This window comes from Manis javanica, chromosome 9, assembly GCF_040802235.1.
Source record: "Manis javanica isolate MJ-LG chromosome 9, MJ_LKY, whole genome shotgun sequence".
Taxonomy (NCBI): domain Eukaryota; kingdom Metazoa; phylum Chordata; class Mammalia; order Pholidota; family Manidae; genus Manis; species Manis javanica.
In genome coordinates this window covers 110932044-110958069 of record NC_133164.1, presented here as the reverse complement: position 1 = coordinate 110958069, position 26026 = coordinate 110932044, and the positions used below count along the sequence as shown (strand labels likewise).

Below are 26026 nucleotides of genomic sequence, written 5' to 3'. Positions count from 1 at the left end.
GAGAAAGAGGGGCACAGTAGCACCATCTTACCATGAGATTCCTATTGTTTTGGACCTTAAAGTCTGCCATCCTGACTGTACGAAATGGATCCGTAAGACAAACAGCCCTAGACATTAAAACGAAATTAAGGCATTTTCCTGAAGGCTTCCCTCTAATGACACAAAGAACAACAGGCTCCTAAGAACACCAACTACGGGGCTTTAGCAGAGCCAGCAGGCTGCTATTTGGCTCCAGAAGAGGGTTGGTGAAGGGGTGAAGGGGGTGCTGACTCACCATGTTGGTGTCTGTGTATGAATAAGCGTTTCCTGCGTCCACGGTAGCGGGTGGTGAGGGCAGGGGGCGCCGAGCAGCAAGCCTAACTGATGCTGGCAGGTCACTCCAGCGACGGCAAGAAGGCGGCAGGTTCACCAGTCTTGGGCCGAAGGGGCACCGATGGTGGAGCCACGAGCCCTCCCTGGGCCTGTGAGGACACCGTGTCATCACCGCCCTCCCTGGCTCTGCGCCCGAGGTGGTGAACTTCTGTGGGGGGCTTGATTCATTATAATTTTTAAGAGAATGTATGTGCCAAAAAACCCAAAACCGGAAACAAACCCAACTTCCCCCTGCAGGCACATGAACCAATACGACACGCCCCTGCTATTGCCTTTGGACTCAGTCTACTTCTATGGGCTTTCAGCCCTTAAGCACAAACAGGTATAAAACAAGGTGCAAAGTGCTTTCGCTGGACTGGTTCTGGTTCAAAAGGCAGCAAGAGAGCTGCTGGGCTTTGGGAGGAGGCAGTTAACGTTGCTGGGCCTCAGACCCTCCATCTGTCAATCAAGGGGTTGCATTTGGTCCATGCTAGGTCCCTTTCAGGACAAATATTCTATAGCTTAGCACATCTTCTAAAACTATGTTGCCCCATGTGACAGCCACTTGTGGCCCTCTGATTTAAATTAATTAGAATTAAATCCAGTGAGAAACCCCTCTCTGAACAGGACTTGTCGCTATCAGTAGTGGGTTGAATAGCTGGTCTCCCAGAGGATATATCCACCTGGAACCTCAGAATGTGGCCTTATTTGGAACAAGCATCTTTGCAGACGTAATTAAGGTCAGGAATCAAGACAAGGCCATCCCAGGTTAGGGTGGGCCCTAAGTCCAGAGACAGGGTCCTCATAAGGGACACAGAGGAGAGACACAAGGGAGAGGCCGCATGAAGATGGAGGCAGGGATTGGAGCAGTTCTCCTATGAGCCAGGGAGCCACAGGGCCCTGGGAGGAGGGAAGGAGGGCCCCTGTCTCAGAGCTGCCATGGAAAGCACTATGGAGTTTCCTCAAAAAACTAAAAATAGAAATACCATTTAACCCAGTAATTCCACTATTTACAATAGGCAAGATAAGGAAGCAACCTAAATGTCCATCAGTAGATGAATGGATAAAGAACATGTGGTACATATACACAATGGAATATTATTCAGCTATAAGAAAAAAACAGATCCTACCATTTGTAACAACATGGATGCAGCTAGAGGGCATAATGCTCAGTGAAATAAGCCAGGTGGAGAAAGACAAGTACCAAATGATTTCACTCATCTGTGGAGTATAAGAAAAAAGGAAAACTGAAGGAACAAAACAGCAGCAGAATCACAGAACCCAAGAATGGACTGACAGTTACCAAAGGGAAAGGGACTGGGGAGGACGGGTGGGCAGGGAGGGAATAGGATTGGGAAAAAGAAAAGGGGCATTATGATTAGCATGTATAATGTGGGGGGGGCATGGGGAGGGCTGTGCAACACAGAGAAGACAAGTAGTGATTTTACAGCATCTTACTATGCTGATGGACAGTGACTGTGAAGGGGTATGTGGGGAGGACTTGGTGAAGGGGGGAGCCTAGTAAACATAATGTCTTTCGTGTAATTGTAGAGTAATGATACCAAAATAAAAATTTAATAAAAAAGAATGTCAAAAAAATGATAATAATAATTTAAGCCAATACTAAGGATCCAAAAGAACTCTTATTCATTAGAATGGGTCCATATGTTATCAAAGTTTGAGGACTATGTTGCAGGAGATGATGAGAAGGGACCACAGGGACAGGAGTCAGATGGTCAGAAGATAATTCTGGCAACTCAACAGAATCCGAATGAACTGAACACAAACAGCCCAGGCTGCACTGGCTTGACTGAGAGATGGAAAGCGTTTCAGCCATCGAGATCCCTTCTCCTCCTCCCGAGAGTCTCAGTTACACGCTTCTGCCCCAAATGTCCTCTCATAGACATGCTTTTCTAAAGGTCATCAGGTGGACATATGCTCTCTATAAATGTAATCCATAACATCCATTTTTAACCCATAACCTCCTCTGTCCACCTACTAACCGATCTTGGTATCTTAAAATGGGGTTGGGGTTGCGTACCTAGAGCATCCTGTAATTGTGACTGGCTGACGGCAGCACAGGTGTGGAAGATAAATCGCTGAAGAATGAACCAAAGGGGGTGTTTGCCACCTGGATTCACAGAAATGTCATCTACTCGCAGGCCAGCGACTACCAGTGCAGACTGTCCACTGTGCCGACAATAACACAGATTTGGTCTATCTTCTAAGTCACCCGAAGCCACTCCTCTAAGTACAACACACAGTAGCCAATGATTCTTGAGCCAGGAATACTGTGGCGTCTGCTGCCACATCCTGGGGGGCCTGTGCCAGGCCAGGGAGAGCGGTTGTTTGTATTCTTGGTCTTTGGCAACAGTTCAGGGTCCTTGTTCACCAGGTCTGAGCCATGTTAGGGGGTGGAGAGGCTGCAGATTTTTCTTCCATATGCTGCATTTGTACATAAACCAGTGTAAAAATCTAAAGCAGAATATGAGGAGGGGAGGGGTTGTTTTCTTCAAGGATATAGACAAATGGATGTTTCCGAGTCACTATCAGTCATTCATCAACCACTCCACTAAATAAAAGCCCTTCTGTGCACACGGTTTTTGTGCATACTGTGTTTTAAAGAGACACAATGTGAACCCATGAGCAATGCCCCATGCTGCATCCGTGTCCTTCCTGACCGGCAGACACGACCCAGCCCACCAGGTGTGCTGTGTATGTCAGAGCGACCATGGAGAACAGGGTCGGCAGGGAGTCGGTCCACCCCAGCACAGCCTGTCCCCGTGGGAAAGGAAAGGCGCCGTCACAGCTCATTTGGGCCATTGTGTGTTCACCTCCTTTTCACTAACTTGGGTTTTTTGTGTTATTACCATCACTTTAGGTGTCAATGTGTAAACTTCTATCAGTGCCAAGTTTGGCTACCATAGGAGGTTTAGATGAGTGCTTATGAGGGTTTAGGGTTGGGGGGTTGGGGGGAGGGGATGTGTGGCCATGAGGAGGTAGCCCAGGGAGATCTGTGTGGTGACAGGGGAGTTCCATGCCTTGATTGTGGTGCTGGTTACACAAATCTACACACGTGATAGAATTGCACGAAACTATTTACACACAAAAGTGAGCACACATGAAACTGGTGGGTCTAAGGTCTATGGACTGTGCCAGTGTCAGCGGCTTGGTGGTAATAATGTACCATAGTTAGGTAACATGTTACCAGCAAAGAAACCTGGGTCAGAGTTGAAAGAAAAAAGAGAGGACAATGCTCTCACCCACTCCTAACCTCTCGTTCTGTTCCCTAACCAAATAAGGCTCCCTGATTGGTTCAGCCCCAAAATAATGAGAGGCCCTCCAGCACACAACCTATACTGGGGCTGCACACTAGTCCCTGGAGGCATAACATGACAGAAGGAGTGGGAGAATGGAAACGTTTCCCGCTCAAAGAATAGCCCCATGAGTTAAATTCCATTACTGGGCTCAGCTCAAGGTCTTAGATTGTCTGTTGCCTGTATCACCTTACTTGAACTTTTAGACCCAGGCCCTCCGAGGATCCCTCTTGCTTCTCTGTTCCAGTTCTCAAGCTGCTGTGATGACATCTGCATTAAACTGAACTAGCATCTTAGCAGCCTGCATCTTGGGTCTAAAGAGATGCTCTCCCCTCCTTGGGTCTCAGGTTCTGGCTATAGGGAAGAAAGGTAGTTCCTTAGAGGCTGTCCGTGAGCCCCCTCTTAGGCTAGGATGCCCTTCCGCCGTCACTCATAATGCACACTGCCTTATCTCATGCTAGCACATGCCATATGCCCCGGCTGCCTCCAGCTTGGAATCTGTGTACTTAGCTTTGGCTGCTAAAGGTTTGCCTTTGATCCACTCATCCCTTCTACACTGTTTCTCCAGCTCATTGTTTCTAACTGTGCTCTAGCTCCATGCTCCCTGGTCCTGCCCTGGCCCTTGGAGTAGTTCCCAAATGCTCCGTCTTCACCTTTGCTCACGCCCATTTTCTCCTTGGGCACCATGTAACCTAGACTACACTGAAGTACTTCTTTAATGGCACTCTGTTGTAATCTGCAACTGCGTGGGGACATTTTCAGGGGAATACCATGACTTCAATCTACAGGAAAAATAGCCCCTGTATATCCATTCCTTCTAGTTAAGCCTTATCTCCTGTTGCTACCATCAGCAACACAAGATTTTCCAAGGACCAGGGCCTCTTCTCTGTTAACATCCAAGTGAGATACCCACAAGACCTAGGCAAACGAAGGTAGGGCTTAGCAGAAGGGACTGGGGCCTGGCATTGTACCCTAATGGTGCAAGAGAATCTCTGCTCCTTCCTCCATTAAGAAGCAAATTTGCCTTCATTCCCTTATTTATTGATGTCTTCAGTGATTTAAGAACCAGGTGCTGGGGATTCAGAGGTGAGCAAGCCATGTGCTGCCCTCAAGGTCTTGTAGGTCAGTGGAAGCCATGTGGAAAGGTTTTATGAATCAAGGACAAGGACAGGTAGTGTTTTAGATTGCCCCAAGGGAGGATTTGAGATCAACAAGACCAGAGGCAAGATAATTAGTAAAAAGTCCAGGCAAGAGATGAGAAGGGCTTCAGCAAGGTCATTTGGAGAGGCTAAGAGAAGAATAGCAGGAGAAATCAGCAGGGCTTGGTGGCTGAGTGGATGGGGTGGAGGGGTCAACGGGAAGAGGCGTCCAAGATGAACCCAGGTTTCCAGCTTGAGTAAGGAAGTTGAATGGTGAACTAGAATGATATCTGGTTTCTTAAAAGATCCAGGGAAGGGAAAAAAAAAAAAAGGATCCAGGATCCAGGGAAGGAATTCTACCTGGAAGCAAAATCATAGCTTCTCTCCTTACACTTCGTTTCCTATTCTCATGGAACCATCAACTGTGACCAGAAATTCAGTCTATAGAAACCAAGATGCTTGTGCTATTAAAAATCCAACCTGCATAACTATGCCCTTCCAGAAGAGGGCCTTGCAATCTCACTGGGTGTGTTTTCCAGAGAATAAGAAGATAAGGTCCCTCTTATTCTCTAGCACCAAGAGGCATTGCTATCATACCCCAGCCCAATAAAGTCTGACCCCTGCCTGTGGCTTGGAAGAGCCTGACCCAATGGGCCACTCCCAGCCCTTACAGCGAGGTAGGGGGAAAGCTTACCTTGATCTTGAGAATGTTTTCCTGGTGGTCTGGGTGCATGAAAATGCTCAGAACGAGGCCCGCAAGGAATGGCCTGAATCAGCAGTAGGGCTTAGCGTTATACTCTGAGCAATATAACCTAGATGCATTTTCACTAAAAACACAAGATCATAAGGCAAAATGTTATGTTTATTCTGTACATGGAAAAGGGAATCCCTCAGATGTCTACTGGTGCAATCAGCAAACCCAAAGGAAAATTTGGGGTACATTTGTTCATTTCCTCAGTATGATCCACAAACAGCATGATCCTGCTTTAGGCCACAGCTGGCTTGCTAAAATGTCAAATTTCCTTGGGCCCCTTCACCCTTCGACCCCAAGGAAACATAATGACTGTATTTCACCTTAAATAATTGTTTCTGGTGGCTGGTGCAATGGAATAGCTCTAAAAATATTCTCAGAGTGTAGCTCTTAGAAAATTCAGTTGCATGGGTCATATGCCCAGAGATTCCATTCAATTGGTCTGAGACGGTGCTTGCTGGAAGCATCTGTGAGATTTAAAATCTTATGTGCATGTAGATCTGAGAACCACTGGGCTAGATGGGAGTGAGTCTCCCCCTGGCTTACCTGGTCATGCCCTCAAGACCGATAACAGGACCAGAAGGGCGTGATGCTTCCTGGTCAAAAGACCTGGGTGTAGTCATTCATTAGTTTATTTATTGATTCTATTCACCAATACATATTGAGCACTTAGGTGCCAGGCACAGTTCTGAACTACTTGACATCAGGTGGTCCATGAAGGGTGCTCTGAGAATGTGATGTTTGCACAAACACCTGTAGAAAGTGAAGGAGCAGCCCTGCCAAAGACCAGATTCTAAAGGAAAAGCATTCTAATAATGTGCAGGAATAGCAAGTACAAAGGCCCTGAGGAGAGATCATGAAGGGATGTTGAGGTGGTGGGGCCAGTGTGGCTGGTCCAGAGCCAGCAAGCAGGGGATTGACAGTTGAGGTCAGACAGATACTCTACCTCCAGAGCAATGGATGGCCATTGGAAGAATTTGAGCAGCTGACCGACCAGATCTGATTTTCATTTGTATCACTCTGCGTGCTGCACTGAGAATAGGTTAGCAGGAAATCACACCAGTTTTTCCTATATAATTCAGGGGTGGTTAAAGGAAGAACTGTTATATACATACCTCACTGGGGAGGTCAAAGAGCATAGTGGGTGAAGTCCTAGGTAGGTAACAGCAACTTCCTTAAATTTCAGTGACTCCACCCAGTAACAGAACTTCCAAGCAGCAGTTTGCCACTGGAAAAGAAACACAATACAGCCACGTGGGGGCACTCCTTTCCTCTGAGAAGCACTTCAATAGGCAACAGTGAATTCCTGTGCACTCAGAGAAGACCCCCAGCGCAAATTAAAAGGCCCAGAAGTTTGGAAACAAAAATGCAATCAACTTTCCCATCCAGGCCAAACATTTCCCACCCAGTTTTTCCAGGAACTGAAGCACACAGTACAAATAGCCTGGCAGTCATTCAGCCCCTCTCCCTGGGAGGTCCTGGCCATTCTAGGAGCAGGCAGGGGACAGAGCAGGGCAGGCTGGCGACCGTGGTTACCTTGCATCTGATGGAGCTGCGACTGGAAGGTTATAAGGCAGAGTGAGCAGAGCATTGGCAGAGTAAGAAGCCAAGAACAGCACGGTGCTGAGGAAGGCAGGGACGCGTTTACTTCTGCAAAGAAGAGAGGACATTGACAGGAGCTCTCTTTAGTTTCCTTCAGCTCAAAATCTGTGGCCACAAGACTTGAAATCTTGGCGACTGGAGGCATTTCCTGCTAGGTCCTTCTTTGAGAGAGGCTAATGATGCAGCGGCTGTGGCAGAGTGGGGGGAGATCTGGGCCTGGCAGAGGACCTGAGTTAGCCTTTAGACTTGATCCTTTACAAGCTGTGTGGTCCTGTGCAGATCAAAATCAGACCGTGCTTGGGAATGTCCCTTGCCACACGTGAAGCACTATGCAGACATATGTGGTGATTAATTTAGGAGAGAAATGACCATGAGGCACAGGTGAGATACAGGGGAGGGGATAGCAAAAGAGGAGGGATCCTCCCCATCCGGATGCAGAGCCCGAGACATATATTCAGGTGCAGGTAGTTCATGTGGGGGTAGAAACGAGGGATGGGGTGTGGGACAGAGAAGCAGGGAAAGCCAATATAAGGATGCACTATCAAGGCGACCAATGCTCAAGTCTTCCAGAATGTTCTATGGAACCTTGTGAAATGCAACTGAAAACTATCCTGGGCGATGAAAAAGAAAAGCATTTTCCTACCATCTTCTATCCACTGTGGGTCAAGGGTGGACCCACAAAAATGAATTCTCCCACACTTTCAGATGGTGCATATGTAAAGCCAAGAGGGCTCCCGAAGGGGTTCCAGCTATAATATGCAGCAGGTTCTGGGTCCGGAAAGAAGATTTAGGAACACAGGCTCAGAGCAAGGCACTGCCCAGTTGTACCCACCCAGAACTGGGAGCGTTGGTTAGGACCAAGACGATCTGCAGAGGTATAGTGGAAATGTCAGACATGGGTGCAGGACCGTAGGGCCCAACCCTCCCTGGAAGATGCCTTTGGCGATCCCATTCCACTGCTTGAGGTTTCCATGGCTCTTCATGAGGAAGGGATGGGATACCATTCCCTTATCACCACAGTGATGCAGGGAGCCAGGGATTTTCATCCAGAGTGCCAACTCCAGTTCGGTGCTGATGCTGGGAAGGCCAGAGGAGTCTTAGTGATCGATTAGTAATGTCTGCCGCAAGTGGTGGGTGGGGAGGTATGGTGACAATGCTGCCTATTTACTGGGCCTTTTGTCAGGCCCTCTAGCTCTGTCTCCCTTGAATCACTGGCATGCTTAACAAGTGCGTTCTCTGAAGGGAAAAAGCCCTACTCCTTATACCTCCCTCCGTTTAGAAGCTAATGCAATCGCACAGTTACAAGCTTGTTGTAGCTGAGATTGAAATTCATCTTCCACGACAGCTTCTGGGGAAGATGCTGACGCTGGGGCCAGGGCTTCCCAGTCACAAGGACACTCGAGTGGGCTCCCACCAGGCCAGCGTGGGGAGGTACTAAGAACTCATTGTCCTGTGTGGGTGGTAAACCATCCAGTCAGGCCATCCAATAAAAAAAACCCACATCCACCCAAAGAAATATTTGTTCAACTCCCTGATGGAACAGAGCCGATCCACAGCACCTCCTCCCAGGGGTCAGCCCAGCCTCCGCGAGCTAACCGCCACTACAGTGAAACTAGCAAGCCTCCCGCTACACACTGGGCTGGGCTGGAGAGGGACCCCCACATTCTAGCCCCCAGTGCCTCAGAATGTGAGTCTATCCAGAGACAGGGTCTTTAAAGATATAATTAACGTAAGATGAGGTGACGGGGATGGGCCCTAATCCAGTATGACCAGTGTTCTTGTTAGAAGAGACTGGGACACAGACACCCACAGAGGGAAGACCAGGAAAATGCGCAGGGAGAAGACAGCATCTGAAGCCCAGGAGAGGCCTCGGAGAGCCAAGTCTGCCAGCTCCTCGGTCTCAGGCGTCCGCCTCCGGAACCACGAGGAGGGGAGTGTCTGCTGTTTGGGCCGCTCAGCCTGCGGCACTGCGGCACGGCAGCCTGTGCAAACCAATGCACGGCGGCACCAGAACGCCCAGGCAGGGCGGGAGAGGCACCCCCGGCCTTCTCTCCTGTTCGTCCTTTGTCTCCGCCCCCCAGCCCCTGGGCTCTAATCAGGACCTCTGGCCACGACACACCCCATGCTCTCAAGAGTGTTGGTCCCTCAGAAAGGCCCATTTGGGGGCCGTAGGCCCAAAGAAGGAAGGACTAGCAGAGATTCTCCCTCTGGTCTGAAAAGACCCTGGGCTGCCCCAGAGGCCTCTGTCAGCCCCCAGCATCCCAGCCAGGACTCCAGCATGATTTCTCTTGTCATTTTCCCATAAATACCTAGACCAGCTCTCAGAGCATCCTGCTGCAAATGCCACCTCTGAGGAAGCCTCTGGAAGCCTGCCCTTTCCCCCCTGCCAAGGCCACCGGGCCTGCCGAGGCCTCGCACCTGCCCACCTATACCTGCAGGCACTTGCCTCCATCTCCAGAGCCCTTCCGGCAGCCATAGCCCATCAGAACCGAGGCCTGTGAGGGCCCCAGATGGCCTCTGCAGGGCCCAGCTGCTTCCCCACCCTGAGGGCACCTTAGGGTCTGGCTGCCTTCCAGGGGAATGTCCCTGGGGAGCCCCTGTGGGCCTGAGGGGGGCGCTGCACCTGCTCAGGCAGCCCCTCCCCTGGCTGCAGAAGGGATCATAGCTGGGGTGCTCTGTGCAAGCAGCCCCGTCTCTAAGCGGCTGGAAAGAAGGCTCGCTCAGTAAACAAGACACCTTTATCTGCTCCGGGCCTTCCTGGTCTGACTCTGTGGGTGGGGGGGTGGGGGTAGCACATATTTGTAAGTCAGCTCCACCCCGTAGTAATCAAAGACTTACAGGAATTTGTGAGAAATTAATCTTTCTTATATATCAAAATACCTTGATTATTGCATTTGTTTTGTTTTATTATTTATTCATTTATTTATTATTTATAATATGTATTCCATATTGGCTACATGTAATTAGATGGCCAGAGGACTGAATATTGATACAACCATTAAGGAAAGGAATTTGTGATTATGCTTCAAGAACCAAAAGACATTCATACCCTTTAACCCAGTAATCCCTCTTAAAGACATGCATCGTAAAGAAATATTAGAGCTGGAGACAAATGGTTACCTTGAAAACGTTTTTCAGAGTGTTATTTATTAAAGTATAAAGTTGGAAATAATTCAAGTTTTTAGCAATAGAGGAAGGTATAAGTAAACACTGGAATGGAATTTTGTGCAGACATTAAAACTGTTTACTTAAAAAATAAAATAGGAAATGCTTATGTCATAAAACTATTAAAAGAAAGATACTAAATTGTATATGAAGAATCCTCTCAAGTATAAAAAAACTACACAGAAAAAAAGATCAGAAATTTAAACACCAAAATATGGACAGTGAATTCACCTCTACTTGAGTGAGGAAATGAATCTAGGGTGATTGTTTTCTACTCTTTATCCTAGTATTTTCCAATGTTTCTTAAGTTGAATATGCATTTTAGCAAGAAAGAATAATAAATCCTTTAAAATATGATATAGATAATCCACATCCTGGGTCACCTACCTAGTAACCTAGTAAACTAGAAATCTTTCCATGAATTATTGAGACCTTAGAGCTCTTCTAAAACTAAAAAAAATTAAGATGATAAATAGCCATGTTGGAAAGCAGGTATACTGATGTATTGCTTGGGGCGATGTAAATTACCCCACTCTTTCTGGAAAGTAATCTCACAATATGTAACAAGCAACACAGAATTGTTGCTACCCTCTGACCTAGTAATTCCACCTGGAAATAGGTCCCCAAGGAAATAAATAAGAGGAAAAAGTAGTGTGTTCAAAGCATTCATTGAGGTGCCATTTATAATCATGAAAAATTGGGAACAATAGATGCCGAACCGTAACTGCGGCATATAAATCCTAAACCCGACAAGTATGGAGGTCATGTCAGTACATGGAAATGTTTATAAGCACAGTTAAATGGAACAAGCCGAGACTGTGTATTACAGACACACTGACTGTAACTCTGCAGAGCCTCAGGCTGGTTTGTGTAGGACAGAGATTGGAGGAGAATGTGGAAGAAGGGGAAAGGTGCTCCGTCCAGCACTGGAGCAGTCTCTACAGGGCCACAGGGGCAGAGACACTTGTCCCCGTGACACTCACGTTCCATGGATGAAGACGATGGCCGACGTGGTGAGATAGATGTGAAAGTCATTGGCAAGGTACCCCGTGCAGCTGCTGCACTGAAAAGAGAGGAGCAGAGGCGATATCCTTCCTTCATGTACCACGTCAGCTCCATACTGTCTCTCCTTCCTGGACCCAGAGGGAGAATTCAGGAGGTGGCAGGGGATTTCCATGGAAAAGGAAAGGATTTTGAATTACAGAGATTTCATCTGATCTTTGCAACAAGCCTGGGTGCTAGCAATTACTATTACCATTTTATAAAATGGAAGTTCAGACAAGTTTTCTCTTGTTTAAAAAAACAAAAATGGTTCATCCACCAGGAGAGCTGTGGGAAGTGGATTCTATCACGTGACATTAAGATGTGGCTGGAGTCAGAGGGCTGGATGTTCCACTTCCTTGCCTGCCTGCCCATCCCCCAAAACTCCAGGTCAAGAGAATGTGTCCATTTCGAAAGGAAGCCTGGCTCTATACAAGCTTCTGTGGGAAACCCCAGAGTTCCCACACACGACTGACATGAGACCACCTGGTCAAAGCCACATCGGCCCACAGGCTGTCCCTGTTTGTATGAAATGAGGCAATCACCTGTATTTCATCTTCAGTGGAAGAAATTCCTGGGGCCGCTCTCTCCATGCTTCAGGGATAAAAGGAGCCTTCGCCTCCCTTCCCGCCCTTGGCACACTCTCACCCAGTCTCGTCTGACCAACGTGGCAGGTCTCCTTGCCTCAGCTGGAGAGATGTGCCCATGGTGGGGGGACTGGTGAGCACCCAGAGCTTAGAGGCCCTCACACCTCTGCTTCCAAGGATCTAAGGCGGGCTTCACCTCAAAGAGGGGCTGGCTCGTGTCCTTGCCACTGATTCCCACATATGGCCCAAGCGTGTGCACCTGGGAAAACAGCCCAGACCATCCTCCCCAGGCTCCTGTCACAGACCTGCCTCATTTTGCACCTACCTGCCCTGGCGCAGCCGACCACGAGGGATTCACCACATTCTGGACCGACGGGAAATTATTTACCAACAGTGAATTCATCCACCACGCTTGCTGACAGGTATCCAGGTGGAACTTGGGCACTTCCCAGATGGGTCCCCAGGAAACAAGGGAGAACAAGCCGACCACAAAGCCCACTGAATACATGCGACAAGGCTGTAACCTGGCAAGAAAGAGCTGGACAAGAGATGGTGACTCCCCACAGCAGTTCCATTCAGTCCCTGGGTGGGTGCGTAGAGACGGGGGATAAGACCTCTGACACAGATTGGACTGGGTGGGCAACCCCCTCCCTGCCCACACCTCAAACATTCACACACTTGTGGGTTCAAAATCTTTTCTTGAGCACCCAGCACGTGCTGGCTCAGGTGCTGCTGATTCAAAAATCCTATTACTCACTGAGCAGGTCATGCGTGTCAGCCACTGTGCTAGGAGCTTTTAGATATTTCTAAGCCTCAAAATATTCCTGTCAGATAACTGCTACCTCTCTTTTACTGATGAGGAACTTATAGATCAGAGAGGTTTGGTAATTTGCCAAGGAGGCCCAGCTATGTAGCAGTCCTGAGATTAGACACCATTTCACGCTCTTTCCATGTGGCCCCCCTGGGTGAAAATATCTGTCCTCCCTCCATCCCTCTTTTCCTCCCCCAACTCTTGGCTTTAATTCTTCCTTCCTCCCTTCACCTCCTACCTCTTTTCACACAGGACTTGAAGCAGGTTCAAAGACGAGGAGTAAGGCACGAGGTGTCTAGTCCAGCGCTGTTCAACAGAACATCATTCAAGCCACAGCTGCCACCTAGTTTACAGTTTCTAGTAGCCACATTTTAAAAAGTCATAAGAAACAGATACATTTAATTTTGATGATATACTTCATTTAGGCCAATATATCCACAACTTTGTCATTTCAACAGGTCACCAATATAAAAAATATTGAGCTATCTTATATTCTTTTTTTTCTTGTACTAAGTCTTTAGAATTTGGTATCTATTTTATACTTGGATCTCAGTGGGCCACATGTGTCTCGTGGCTACCTACTGGGCATCACTAGTCTAGAGTCTGGAAGTGAGGTCGTGTCAGGGAGGCATACACAATTCCAGCATGGATTCTGGGTGGGCTGCAATCACGGTCCTCTTGTAAAAGAGAACATTTAAAAAGTCAGGGTAGTGCAACTAGAGCACGTGGCCCAGCTGTTGAACCTTAGAACATCTTGGTGGAGGCAGCAGGGCTGGGCAGCGACAGATGGAGGGCAGTCACTGGAGGTAACCCCCCAGCAGAGTCATGGTCAGCACCCTGCCTCTGGTCTGCACCCAAGACCCAGACCTGCCAGCCTCCTGTCCTCCCCACGATGATAACATCCTTTGTAGAGTGTCCATAGGCAGAAGGGTGCGGGGCATGCAGAGAGCAGGGCTGGAATTGCTGATCAAAGTCAGAGAGAAAGGGTGGCTGAATATGTTTCAGACAACAACCCAGAGCTCTCCCTGGGACCTGGTCCTGCCCCATTAGCCATCTGACCATGCTCCCTGCAGCTGCTCCCACAGGCCTTGGGCTCCCTCCTTCCTCCCTGGCCCCCTTCCCACCATCTGCTGCCTCCCCCTCCCCGGGGAGAGTAAGTCAGCCCCCTGCTCCCCTCGGAACCAGAGTGCAGGTCAGATGCCCTCAGGAGGGAAGATGGTGCAGGCAGCATATGCCCCCCACCCCCCACCCGCCAGTGCAGCTGGTGGGGTGGGGCAGAGGTTGCTGGGTGCAGCAGGCCTTGAAGAGCCAGGTGCAGAGATGTGAGTTCCACTTTTGTCTAAATTTGTCACCCGGAGAAAAATCATATAACTTGGCCGTTTCCTCTTCTATGGAAAAGGAGGGGTGATAATTCTCTAGATTTTTCTAAGGAAGAGGATGATTGCTGCCTCCTAAGCTTTCTGAGAATTAAATTAGATCAATAAGAAAGCAGTTCAAAACATTGAAAGCATCATATACATGTACATGTACTTCATTTTTGTCTAAAATTCCAGAAGATTTAAAGTCTAAGTGGACTTGCAAAGATTGAAAAGTGCGATGCCAGCCAGTTGTAGAGGTGTGAGAAGCAGGTGTTCTCATACTTGGTGGGTAGGAAGGCAAATTGGACAATGTCTATCAAAATGTTAAATACGCCACACCACCAATTCCACTTGTAGGAATTTACCCGCACAAACATGCTCATAAAACAGCACAAAAATGTTCATAAAATTGCACAAAAAGTGTATAGACATTGTATTATTGTCCAAGATTGTAAAAATTTGGAAATTACCTCCATGCTCAACAATGGAGACTGGTTAAATACCCACACAGCATCATTCCACGCAACCTTTAAAATTAGTGAGGTGGATCCTTGCACGCAAATAGAGAAAAATACCAAAATTAAATTATTAAGGGGAAAAAGCTACTTGTAAAACAGTGCAGCATGTAGTATAATTTTATTCATGGAAAAAAGAATCCAGAGCATATAAGTACATGGAAAGTGTCCTCATGAATTCACAAGAGACTGTTAACCAAGGTGACTGGTGGGGAGTGAGACTGGAAGGGGTACCTTCATTTAGTGTACAATCTTCTGATGTTATTAGACATTTTTATCAATAATTTTTTTCCCTATAAAAAGCATCTAATTTTAAAAAGGTGGTTCCTTGTTGATATAATCACGCTGTTTTAAGGGTCTAGAGCATTCGCTCTCCTCATTTCCCTAAATAATCTGCTCAGATTTACCCCTGAATCTGGGTTTTGCGTTTTCCTGGAGCTGTGACAGCTCCCACATGCTCTCCCAGCCTCTGCCCTGCCCACTTACAGACTGTCGCCACCCTCAGCCAGAGTGATTCTTGCAAAATGTCAATCTGGCCATGCCACTCCCCTTCTGGAATCCCGCAAAGGCTTCCTGTCTCAGAATAAAACGGAAGCCCTAAGGCAGCCCACAGACCAGATACATTCCCAGCCACCCACGCCCCACCCCACCTCTCTGACCTCAGTCCCTGCTGTTCTTCGAGTTGCTCTCTCCACCCCAGTACCTTTGGCCTGAGGTTCTTCACACACAGCAACCATGCTCTCTCCTCAAGACCCCTGCACGGGGTCCCACGCACCAACCCTTCTTCCCTTAGAGCATTTTCTTTGCTTAGAACATTTTTTTACTTCCTTCAAGGTTCTCAACATACATCACCTTCCCTAACTACCTTTGCAGAGGAAGACCCTGTCTTGCTTCCTTCTCTGAGCTGTCACTGTGGTGCTTATCATCACTGGCCTATTAGAAACTTATTTGCATATTGCAACTTAATGTTGCATATTTACTTGCTTATTGTCCATCTCTGTTCACTAGAATACAACCAACCCCAGAAGATACTTGTATAGTTATTAACTGCTGAATCCTCAAGGCTTAGGACGGTGCCTGGCACACAGTGGGCCCTCAACAAATATAGAAAGAGTGAATGAACAAATGATCTTACTTCCAGTCCTCTTGGAGGCAAGTAGACAAGTAATAAATCATAATTAATAACAGTGAGTTTTGCCAGCATGAAAGAGCACGTCAAAATGGCTAGGACCATCGCTGCTTCTGCACTGGGTTACCTTAAAGAGGGCAAATACAAACTGTGGGTTAATCATGCTTCCCTGCCCCGAATTTTTCAACAGAGTTTTGTCCCAGGTTGGACTCATCTCCCAGAATCCCCTATCTCAAGAATGTCACAACCACTTGCCTTGTAGCATAGGCCGGAAAATGTGAATGGCCTTGACTTGCTCTCTCTCTCTTCCCACTGCCAGTCACCAGCCCAAATCCTGCTTTCCCACCCAGACAGTGCAGTACATTGCTCACTGGGATCCTTGCTACCATCTTGCCCAGTAAGGCCTCCCCACCACCTCACCGCACCCTGTCTCTCCCTGTCCCCACTACCACTTTATCTGCCTGGTGAGACACCCGTTCGGCTGCTCTTCAATCCCCAGCTTCAGGAATTTTCTTCTGAAGTAAGTTTCCCAGGTAGAACCCACCCAGCCATGGGGTCCCTAACAACCCACCTTAGCATTATCACTAAGAACCCTTGGCCTGAATGCCAGTCCCTCTCTTCCAGGAGGCCACGGTGCAGAATAGACCCTTTAACTGCATGCCGCATGCCCAAAAGATATTGAAAAACTGAGCATTCTGTCAAGCATTCGGGAAGAGGACTAGACTGAATGGAGTTGGAAGAAAGCACAAAGGCCATGGTGAAAAGAAGTCAACAAAGGTCTATTCCTCAGCTCATAGTCATTCTTAACCTATTTACAGGAAGAGTTAAAATGTATAAATAACAACAGTAATAATGATACTTTTGAGAGCTTACTATGGGTCACACATTTTAGAAATTCTTTGCACACATTATCTCACTTATTCTCACAAGGGCCCAATGAAGTGAATCCCATTATTCCCCCCATTTTTCAGGTGAGAAAACTCAAGCACAGAATGGTTGAGACACTTACTCAAGGTCACACAGCTGGTGGATGATTGAGCCAGAACGCAAGCCCAGGCAGACAAACCACAGAGTCAGGGCTTGCACACTCCATTTTACTAGCCCAGAAGAGTGTTTCAACCCTCCCCTCCCTGTTTCATGACAGTGCAGTGTAACAAAAGAGGCATGGACCGTAAGTACTGAACACTGGGTCCCAGCTCAGCAGTAAACCAAGACTTAGAAAATGTATAAATGATACATTTGGGTTATGTGAGCTGAAGTGTCCTTTTCTTCCTAACCTTCGACTGTCTTATTGCATCACTGCCACTCTGATATCCCACTTCTCCCATATTCTGTCACAGGACTGTATGCCCTTCTGCTTCAACCAACCTCACATTCATAAACAGACCCCCACCCTTCCTCCTCCCTCTCAGCAGAACAACTGTCCCAAGCTTCAACTAGCCCCTCTCCTGGCTGTAACTTACTTAATTTTTCTCATTATCATTACTACTCTTATTCATAGGAACCAATTACTATGAATTTTCAGGAGCCATACAAATTCTGTGTTGAACACGGATTCCACAGGAATCTGCCAGTACATTTATTGAAACCTGTTACCCATCAGCTGAGATATAAGGATGCTTTTGCTGGTTTAATATTGTTCAAATTCTATTAGGTCAAATATCAAGAAAAGTGGTACCTTCCACCGGCAAAAGTCATTAAACCAGCAAAAATTAAATGTACTTACAGAAGAAAATGATACCTCTCAGTTTAGTTTTCTTGGAAAATTATTTCAAAAGAGGGTTAAAGACTGAATATAATAAATTATTATACAGTAATAAGGATTTGAGAAATTATACAAATAAGCCTACCTTGTAAGAAGACTGAAAAATATCTGAGTATGACATTAGGGTTATTCCTTTGTCTGAGTTCTGATGCATCTTTAAAAACGATCTTGCACTTAACCAGCCACTGAGAGAAAGAGAAAAATAGTCACAGGAATCACATGTCAGTGATGCAGCTCACGGGTTGACCTATTTGGCTGTCTCTGCGAGGACAATAGTCTTCTTCTTGCCCGTGCTACATGCCCATGGCCAGTTGTCTTGGGCTCTTTCTCACTCTGGCACCCAAGCTGAAAGAGTAGCCACTACCTGAAAATTCCCCAAAGACCATGGCAGGGATAACAGAGTTCTGGAGGGCCTGAAGCCATCAATTCAGTGCTCTGGCCCAGAAGTGACATGTGTAAAGTGGGGCCAGGAAGTGAACTGCTACTGAGTGCCCGGAGGGCGCAGAGCCGGAAGTATCTGCTGAACAACACTGATGACGACCACATCGACGTGTGAGAGAATGATGTCGAGGCCTTAGTTTCTGCAGCGCCACAGTACTTCACGAATGGTGTTGCTTTTTCTTTTCCAGCATTCCAAACTACACTCTGAAAAATGTTTTTTGAGTGAATGATCACATAGATAAATAAACAGCCTTATTAGGTCATAGAATCTGGACCCGAGTACCACCTTTCGAATAAGCCCACCCACCATCACAGAGAGACCTAGGTGTCGTCTTACCTAGGCTACAAGCATCCTCCAGAGGACACATCAGCAAGCCACTTTCATTAGGGAAAAGGGCAGGTATTACAATTCCTGCTTACCTAATCAGGAAGTTGGGGCTCAAAGACTCAGTGGACTGCCAAAAGTCTCATGAGAATTCTCATCCAGTGTTGAGGTGACTATGTCCTAATGACAAACTTATTACCCAGAAAGTTCAGCTAAAGAAGCTGAGGCAATATCTTCGAGTTATAACTTGATGGTAAGCAGTTTGTAAGCACGTTTCCCAATCTTTTGACCTTTATACCAATGATCCTGTGGGTATTTCCCTAAGGAACAAATTATTTCCGATTAAAAAAGAAGGTGGTGGATATGTTGTGCAGGACTTGGAAGGGTGACGGAGGGTTGGGGAATATTTTTATTCCCTGACAGCAAGATTTTCTTTTGAAAGGCAACAAGTTGGATTCACTATAATAAGAACGTAATTTATAGAGACATGTGAAAGAGAGCCCTGAGATGCGGAAGCAGGACAGCCAATTCTGGTTCCAGCTTCCTCTGAATTTTAGAAAGAATGAATCATGTCTCACTCTATGTGCAGGCATGTACCATCCAGCCTTGGAGTTCATAAAGAGGATAAAGAGAGAGGCTGGCAGGAAAACAGGCTCTGAGGAAAAGAACTGGTTGTAAGAAGATCCAGAGACCTGAGCAGTCTAGGAAAGAGTAAAATCCTGCAATAGAGATGTATGAAGTCAACACGAGAGGTAGGGAAGGATTCCAAAACCGTCTCCAGTAATAATCAGAAGTCTTCAATCTTACTGTGTAAATACATGAGGGATACAGTGGTTAAGACATGGTTTGGGCACAAAACATTATATTTCAGTTTTAGTTCTAACTTTCCTAGGTGGGAGGACTTGGGTAAGTTATTTCATCTCTGAGCATCAAGTTTGTCATCTAATTAAAATGGGCACGATACTGGCTCTAAATGTATAGGTTTATTGTGAGCATTGTATGGGATAAAAGATTTAAAGCTCTTAGGAATGAGGTCAATAGTTCTGTAATGTCTTACTATGTTGACAGTAACTACACTAGTTGGGGTGAGCATTTAATAATGTAGATAAGGGTTGAATCACTGTGTTGTATACTGGAAACCAATATAATATTGAACATCAACTCTGTGTCGATTAAAAAAAGATTTTAAGCTCTTAGCATAACAGCAATGCTAGGTAGCACTGTTGCTAATATTTATTTTTTTTAATTGAAGTATAGTTGATATACAATCATACTGGTTTCAAGTATAAAGTAATATTTCTGTTGTAATTTTATTCAAAAGAATATATACACTTTATAAAGTAATAAAATGTAAACTGAAAGGATAAAAAAACAGTTACCTAGACTGGCAATGTGACACAAAAGCAAATAGGGATAAAGAAAAAAGAAATACATGTCTTGATCTCTTAGACTCTGTCAGGATACACTGGCTTCCACTATGCCATCCTCAGCTCCTCACACCTGGGCTCACCTGGTGGTTCTCAGACTTTAGCAGCATCACCTGGCGGGCTGCTTACAGCCCCAAGTGTCTGACGCGTTGGGCTGGGAATGGGGCCATAGAAATTTGCATTTCTAGCAAGCTTCCAGATGTTGCTGATACAACTGCTTGGGGACCATGCTCTGAGGACCCAGGGTAAAAGCCATATATGCCCCAGGCTCCAGAATGAACCAGGTGTCAGGTATGCAGTTTTTACAACAAAGGAGGCAGGTATTTGTAGTTGTCTTGCACATCTGGAATTTCAAGAACCTTGGCCTGTGTTTTGGATCGCTCAGGGCTGACCCAGTGGATTCTCTGGTGTCTCAGATTCCCACTGGTGGCCCAGGGACGATCAGCAGCCTTTCATGCCCTTCATTCTTCCCTGCTCATGGAAACTGTCCAGCCTGAGTTCCGGCCTTGGTTCCAGGCATCCTGATCTGTCCTTGCCAGCCTCCCTCTAGGGCTCGGAGCTCTGCCAGTCAGTCCCATCAGCATATGGTGCCTTTTTCTGCCTTGCAGGGAACTGAGTTCTGGTCTTGGACTGTTGTCTTGTGGGCAGACCTCCCTACCCTCCAGGGGCCTGCCCCACATGTCCCTTGTCCGCCTGGTTAGACCCAGCCACGCCCTCTTGGAAATTCTGGTACCCAGTGGTCCCATATCACTGCGGAGTTCACTACAGAGGGTGGACTCTGACCCTTGCCTGCCTGTGCTACTCTCTGTTGTCATCCTGGCCACCTCCTAGCATGAGCTGCTGCCTTAGCGGACAGGTCTCAGCTCATTCTGTACCTATTTTCTTTGCATCTCCCAAAGGACCTGTCACATCAGAGTCTTAAGATAAAGCAATTAATAAATCATTTCAGCAACTACTTACCCAGCAGTACCCCATGCCTAGCAATGCATTAGGCGCTAAAAAGCACAACACTGACAGCAAGACGCCAAACAGGAAAAAAAAACCCTGCTTTATGTTCCAGTGGTGAGAGACAGATAATAAACATATAAATAATAAATATGTAGCATATATAGATAAAGAGATAAAGAGAAAAAGTCAATCAGGAAAAATGAAACAGAGAGTGCTAGTGGGTCTATTTTAAATAGGGCAACAAGGATAGCCTTCCCGGGAAGGTGACATTGGAGCAAAACCCTGCAGGACAGGGAGCCACCACCAGGATAGCAGGGAGATAAGGAAGTGTTGCAGAAAATGGGTGGTTATTAGTAACCCCAACTATCGCTCTGCCCTGTTTGGGAGCTAGGGCTCTGCTAATCCAGTGGTTCATACTTGTGAAGTTCATGGACTTGCAAGATTGTTTTAAAAGTAGGGGCACTTCTCAGAAGCTTGGCCAGCAACAATCTCTCCAGCATCCATAGGTTTGTCCCCTCCTCTTCAGCCACTCCCAGCTTGCGACGTAGATATGTTTCTGAATGTCCTCTCTTTAAAGGCCCTCTCTCTGACCCCATAAACTGCCCCATTCCCCCCACAGTCATCTTTGCCCCACTCCAGGCACGTTTCCATTTCCTGTGCTCCATGCACAGTCTCCAGAAAAGGCCCTGTAGGGCCAAACGCAAAGATCACTTCTTTGCATATTAACCCCCACTTGGAGTGCCCCGTGACCCTGTGGGCCCTTCCTTCTGCAAGGCTTTCTTCAGGTGGCTTCCAGGCCCGGTGGTCTCTTATTTGTCCTCCGGTTTCACTGCCCTCTCGTTCTGTCTCTGTGGGGGTTCCTCCTCTTCTTTGCAGATCGCACAGGTTGGGACACCAGAGGTCCCCTAGGCCTCTGCCCTGGTCTGGCACCCGGTTTGCTGCCAGGCAGTGATCTGATTCAGGCCTACAGCTTTACTGGCTGCCTGTATCCTAAGGACTCCCCAGTTTAGACCTCTAGCCTTGACATGTCCACTGAGCTCCAGAGTTACATAGCCAGCTGCTTACTTAACGTGTCTGCGTGGATGTCTAAAAGACCCCTTTATCTTAACTTGTCCAAAACAGAAAGCCTGATTTCCCCTCCAATTCCTGCCTCTCCTCCAGTCTTTTCCATCTCAACGAACACTGTCACCATCTACTCAGTCACCGAAGCCAAAACCTAGAAGTCACCCTCAACCCCTCTCTTTTTCTCACATTTCACATCCAATCCATCAACAGTTCCACCTCTAAAACATATCTGGAACACGACCTGCTCTCTCTATCCCAGGCACCACACCCAGAGTCAAGCCTTATCATTTCTCATCCAAAATACAGCAAAGGTCACCTACCTAATTGATCTCCCAGCTTTCTTCCTCCCCTATTATCAACAAAGGAGCCAGAGGAATAGGTTTTAAACTATCATATTATATCTCTTCCCAAATCAAAGCAAGCCAGTGACTTGCTGGTCCAAGACTGAAGTTCTGACTCCTTAGTAGCGTCCGCACCCCCTGGTGCCTATGGCCCAGACCCGCCGGTCCCACCATTCTCCTCTTCTCCCTCCCTCTGCCCCTCACCTTCACTGTGCTTCAGACCCTCAGCTCCTCTCACAAAGCTCACTCTCTCTTGCCTTAGCTCGTGGGCACTGGCCACTCCCTCTGGCAGTAACTTTCTTGCCCTGGATTTTCCCATGGCAGGCTGCTCACAGGTCTCAGATGGAAGAGCCCCTATCAGACAGGCCTTCTCCAGCCTCATCTAAACAGCTGCCCATTCCCTCTCTCAAACCCTGTTCCATTTCTTTGCCTGATAGTCATTATCAAATTGTTTCTTGTTTGTTTATTTATGTACTACCAGTAACACACACAAACACACACACACACATTTGTGGAAGCACCAAGAGAAGTCCTTGTTCGTTTTTCCCACTGACGTATCCTCAGGGCCAGAGCAATGTGGGCAAATAACCATTCAATAGATCATGGTTGCACGGATGAATGCTTAGTGCTTGATAAAAACAGCTGCCACCTGCCATCACCATTTCCCGATAAAGGAAAGGAGACTGAACCCAAAAGAGGAGCTTGTGACATGTGGCAGAGGTGGATGGAAGCAAAGACCAGGCGAGTAAACGTGAGCCTTTTAGTTTTTCTCTCTAAAGTGAGAACAGCAACACGTCCACGCACACACACACAGCCAAACAGCAAGTACAACAGCAGAGAAAACACTGTATTACCTGATCAGGAAAAATGTGTCAACCTGAGATAGCATGGACCACTCCAAGGATAAAGGCAGAGTGGCTCTTTAAGCATCCCCCAGCACATTATCTGTAGCAAACATGAAAAGCAGTATCTGTCTGATAATAAGAGGAAAGCACGTGATTTATCTTTTAAGAAAAAGCAAGAGGAGGCAGAGCCAAGATGGCGGCGTGAGTAGAGCAGCAGAAATCTCCTCCCAAAACCACATGTATCTATGAAAATATAACAAAGACAACTCTTCCTAAAATACAGACCAGAGGACACAGGACAACATCCAGACCACATCCACACCTGAGAGAACCCAGTGCCTCATGAAGGGGGTAAGAGACAAGCCCCGGCCCGGCGGGACCCGAGCGCCCATCCCCCCAGCTCCGGGCGGGAGGAGAGGAGTCAGCAGGGAGGGAGAAGGAGCCCAGGACTGCTGAACATGCAGCCCCAGGATTCCAGACCAGAGCGCACAGTGCATGCGTGGGGTCCTGGATACTAGGGAAACAGGGCAGCAGGAATGGTGAACGGGTGCGTGAGGCCGACGCCAGAGAACAAAGAAACGGGAGCGGCCATTGTTTTTTTTGGGGGTCTTTTTTCCTCTTTTTTTTTTTTTTTTTTTTTGGCGAGTGCTTTTTGGAAGTCTTAAAGGGACAGGACCCCAATACTAGGGAAACAGGGAAGCAAGACCGGTGAGCGGGTGCCTGAGACTGGCACCTGAGGACAAAGAAAATCGTGCTTTTTTCTTTCTTAAAAAAACTTATTTTTAAAATTTTTTTTTTCTTTTTTTTTTGTTGCTGTTGTTGTTTTGGTTTGGAGAGTGCTTTTTGGAAGTCTTAAAGGGGCAGGGCAGGACACTTAGTCCAGAGGCAGGGAATCTAGGGATCTCTGGGCACTCTAATCCCCTGGGCTGCAGGGAGCACAGAGGCCCCTTACAGAGATAAATAGCCTCCCGGCTGCTCTCCCTCCAATGGGGCTCCAACATTTTGGAGCAGCAGCCCGAGCCAGGACACGCGCACAGCAACAGCGGAGATAAACTCCATAGCACCCAGGCAGGAAGCAGAAGCCCTGTCTGCACACAGCTGCCCAGCACAGGCCACTAGAGGTCGCTATTCTCCAAGGAGAGGAAGGCCACAAACCAACAAGAAGGAAAGCTCTTCCAGCTGTCACTTGTACCAGCTCTGCAAACTATCTCTATCACCATGAAAAGGCAAAACTACAGGCAGACAAAGATCACAGAGTCAACACCTGAGAAGGAGACAGACCTAACCAGTCTTCCTGAAAAAGAATTCAAAATAAAAATCATAAACATGCTGACAGAGATGCAGAGAAATATGCAAGAGCTAAGGGATGAAGTCTAGAGGGAGATCACAGATGCCAGGAAGGAGATTACAGAAGTGAAACAAACCCTGGAAGGATTTATAAGCAGAATGGATAAGATGCAAGAGGCCATTGAAGGAATAGAAACAAGAGAACAGGAACGTATAGAAGCTGACATAGAGACAGATAAAAGGATCTCCAGGAACGAAACAACACTAAGAGAAATATGTGACCAATCCATAAGGAACAATATCCGTATTATAGGGGTACCAGAAGAAGAAGAGAGAGGAAAAGGGATAGAAAGTGTCTTTGAAGAAATAATTGTGAAAAACTTCCCCAAACTGGGGAAGGAAATAATCGAACAGACCATGGAATTACACAGAACCCCCAACAGAAAGGATCCAAAGAGGACAACACCAAGACACATAATAATTAAAATGGCAAGGATCAAGGACAAGGAAAGAGTTTTAAAGGCAGCTAGAGAGAAAAAGGTCACCTATAAAGGAAAACCCATTAGGCTAACATCAGGCTACAGGCCAGAAGAGAATGGCATGATATATTTAATACAATGAAACAGAAGGGCCTTGAACCAAGGATACTGTATCCAGCACGACTATCATTTAAATATGATGGTGGGATTAAACAATTCCCAGACAAGCAAAAGCTGAGGGAATTTGCTTCCCACAAACCACCTCTACAGGGCATCTTACAGGGACTGCTCTAGATGGGAGCACTCCTAAAAGGAGCACAGAACAAAACACACAACATATGAAGAATGGAGGAGGAGGAATAAGAAGGGAGAGAAGAAAAGAATCTCCAGACAGTGTATGTAACAGCTCAATAAGCGAGCTAAGTTAGGCAGTAAGATACTAAAGAAGCTAACCTTGAACCTTTGGTAACCACGAATTTAAAGCCTGCAATGGCAATAAGTACATATCTCTCAATAGTCACCCTAAATGTAAATGGACTTAATGCACCAATCAAAAGACACAGAGTAATAGAATGGATAAAATAGTAAGACCCATCGATAAGCTGCTTACAAGAAACTCACCTCAAACCCAAAGACATGCACAGACTAAAAGTCAAGGGATGGAAGAACATATTTCAGGCGAACAACAGTGAGGAGAAAGCAGGGGTTGCAGTACTAATATCAGACAAAATAGACTTCAAAACAAAGAAAGTAACAAGAGATAAAGAAGGACACTACATAATGATAAAGGGCTCAGTCCAACAAGAGGATATAACCATTCTAAATATATATGCACCCAACACAGGAGCACCAGCATATGTGAAACAAATACTAACAGAACTAAAGAGGGAAATAGACTGCAATGCATTCATTTTAGGAGACTTCAACACACCACTCACCCCAAAGGACAGATCCACCAGGAAGAAAATAAGTAAGGACACGGAGGCACTGAACAACACACTAGAACAGATGGACCTAATAGACATCTATAGAACTCTACATCCAAAAGCAACAGGATATACATTCTTCTCAAGTACACATGGAACATTCTCCAGAATAGACCACATACTCGGCCACAAAAAGAGCCTCAGTAAATTCCAAAATATTGAAATTCTACCAAACAACTTTTCAGACCACAAAGGTATAAAACTAGAAATAAATTCTACAAAGAAAACAAAAAGGCTCACAAACACATGGAGGCTTAACAACATGCTTCTAAATAATCAATGGATCAATGAACAAATCAAAATAGAGATCAAGGAATATATAGAAACAAATGACAACAACAACACAAAGCC

At 46.6% G+C, this 26026-nt stretch overlaps 1 protein-coding gene across 1 annotated transcript in view; it reads right to left on the bottom strand.

The window, feature by feature from the left end:
• Nucleotides 1-26026, bottom strand: part of LOC118971938 (O-acyltransferase like protein-like) — a 69077-nt gene that overhangs the window by 339 nt on the left and 42712 nt on the right. Inside the window, 10 exon segments of the mRNA XM_073213292.1 lie at nt 275-637; nt 3055-3130; nt 5500-5634; nt 7095-7208; nt 11309-11388; nt 12312-12491; nt 17630-17655; nt 17658-17716; nt 22933-22957; nt 22960-23233. Of these exon segments, the coding sequence (XP_073069393.1) occupies nt 275-637; nt 3055-3130; nt 5500-5634; nt 7095-7208; nt 11309-11388; nt 12312-12491; nt 17630-17655; nt 17658-17716; nt 22933-22957; nt 22960-23233 (1332 nt within the window).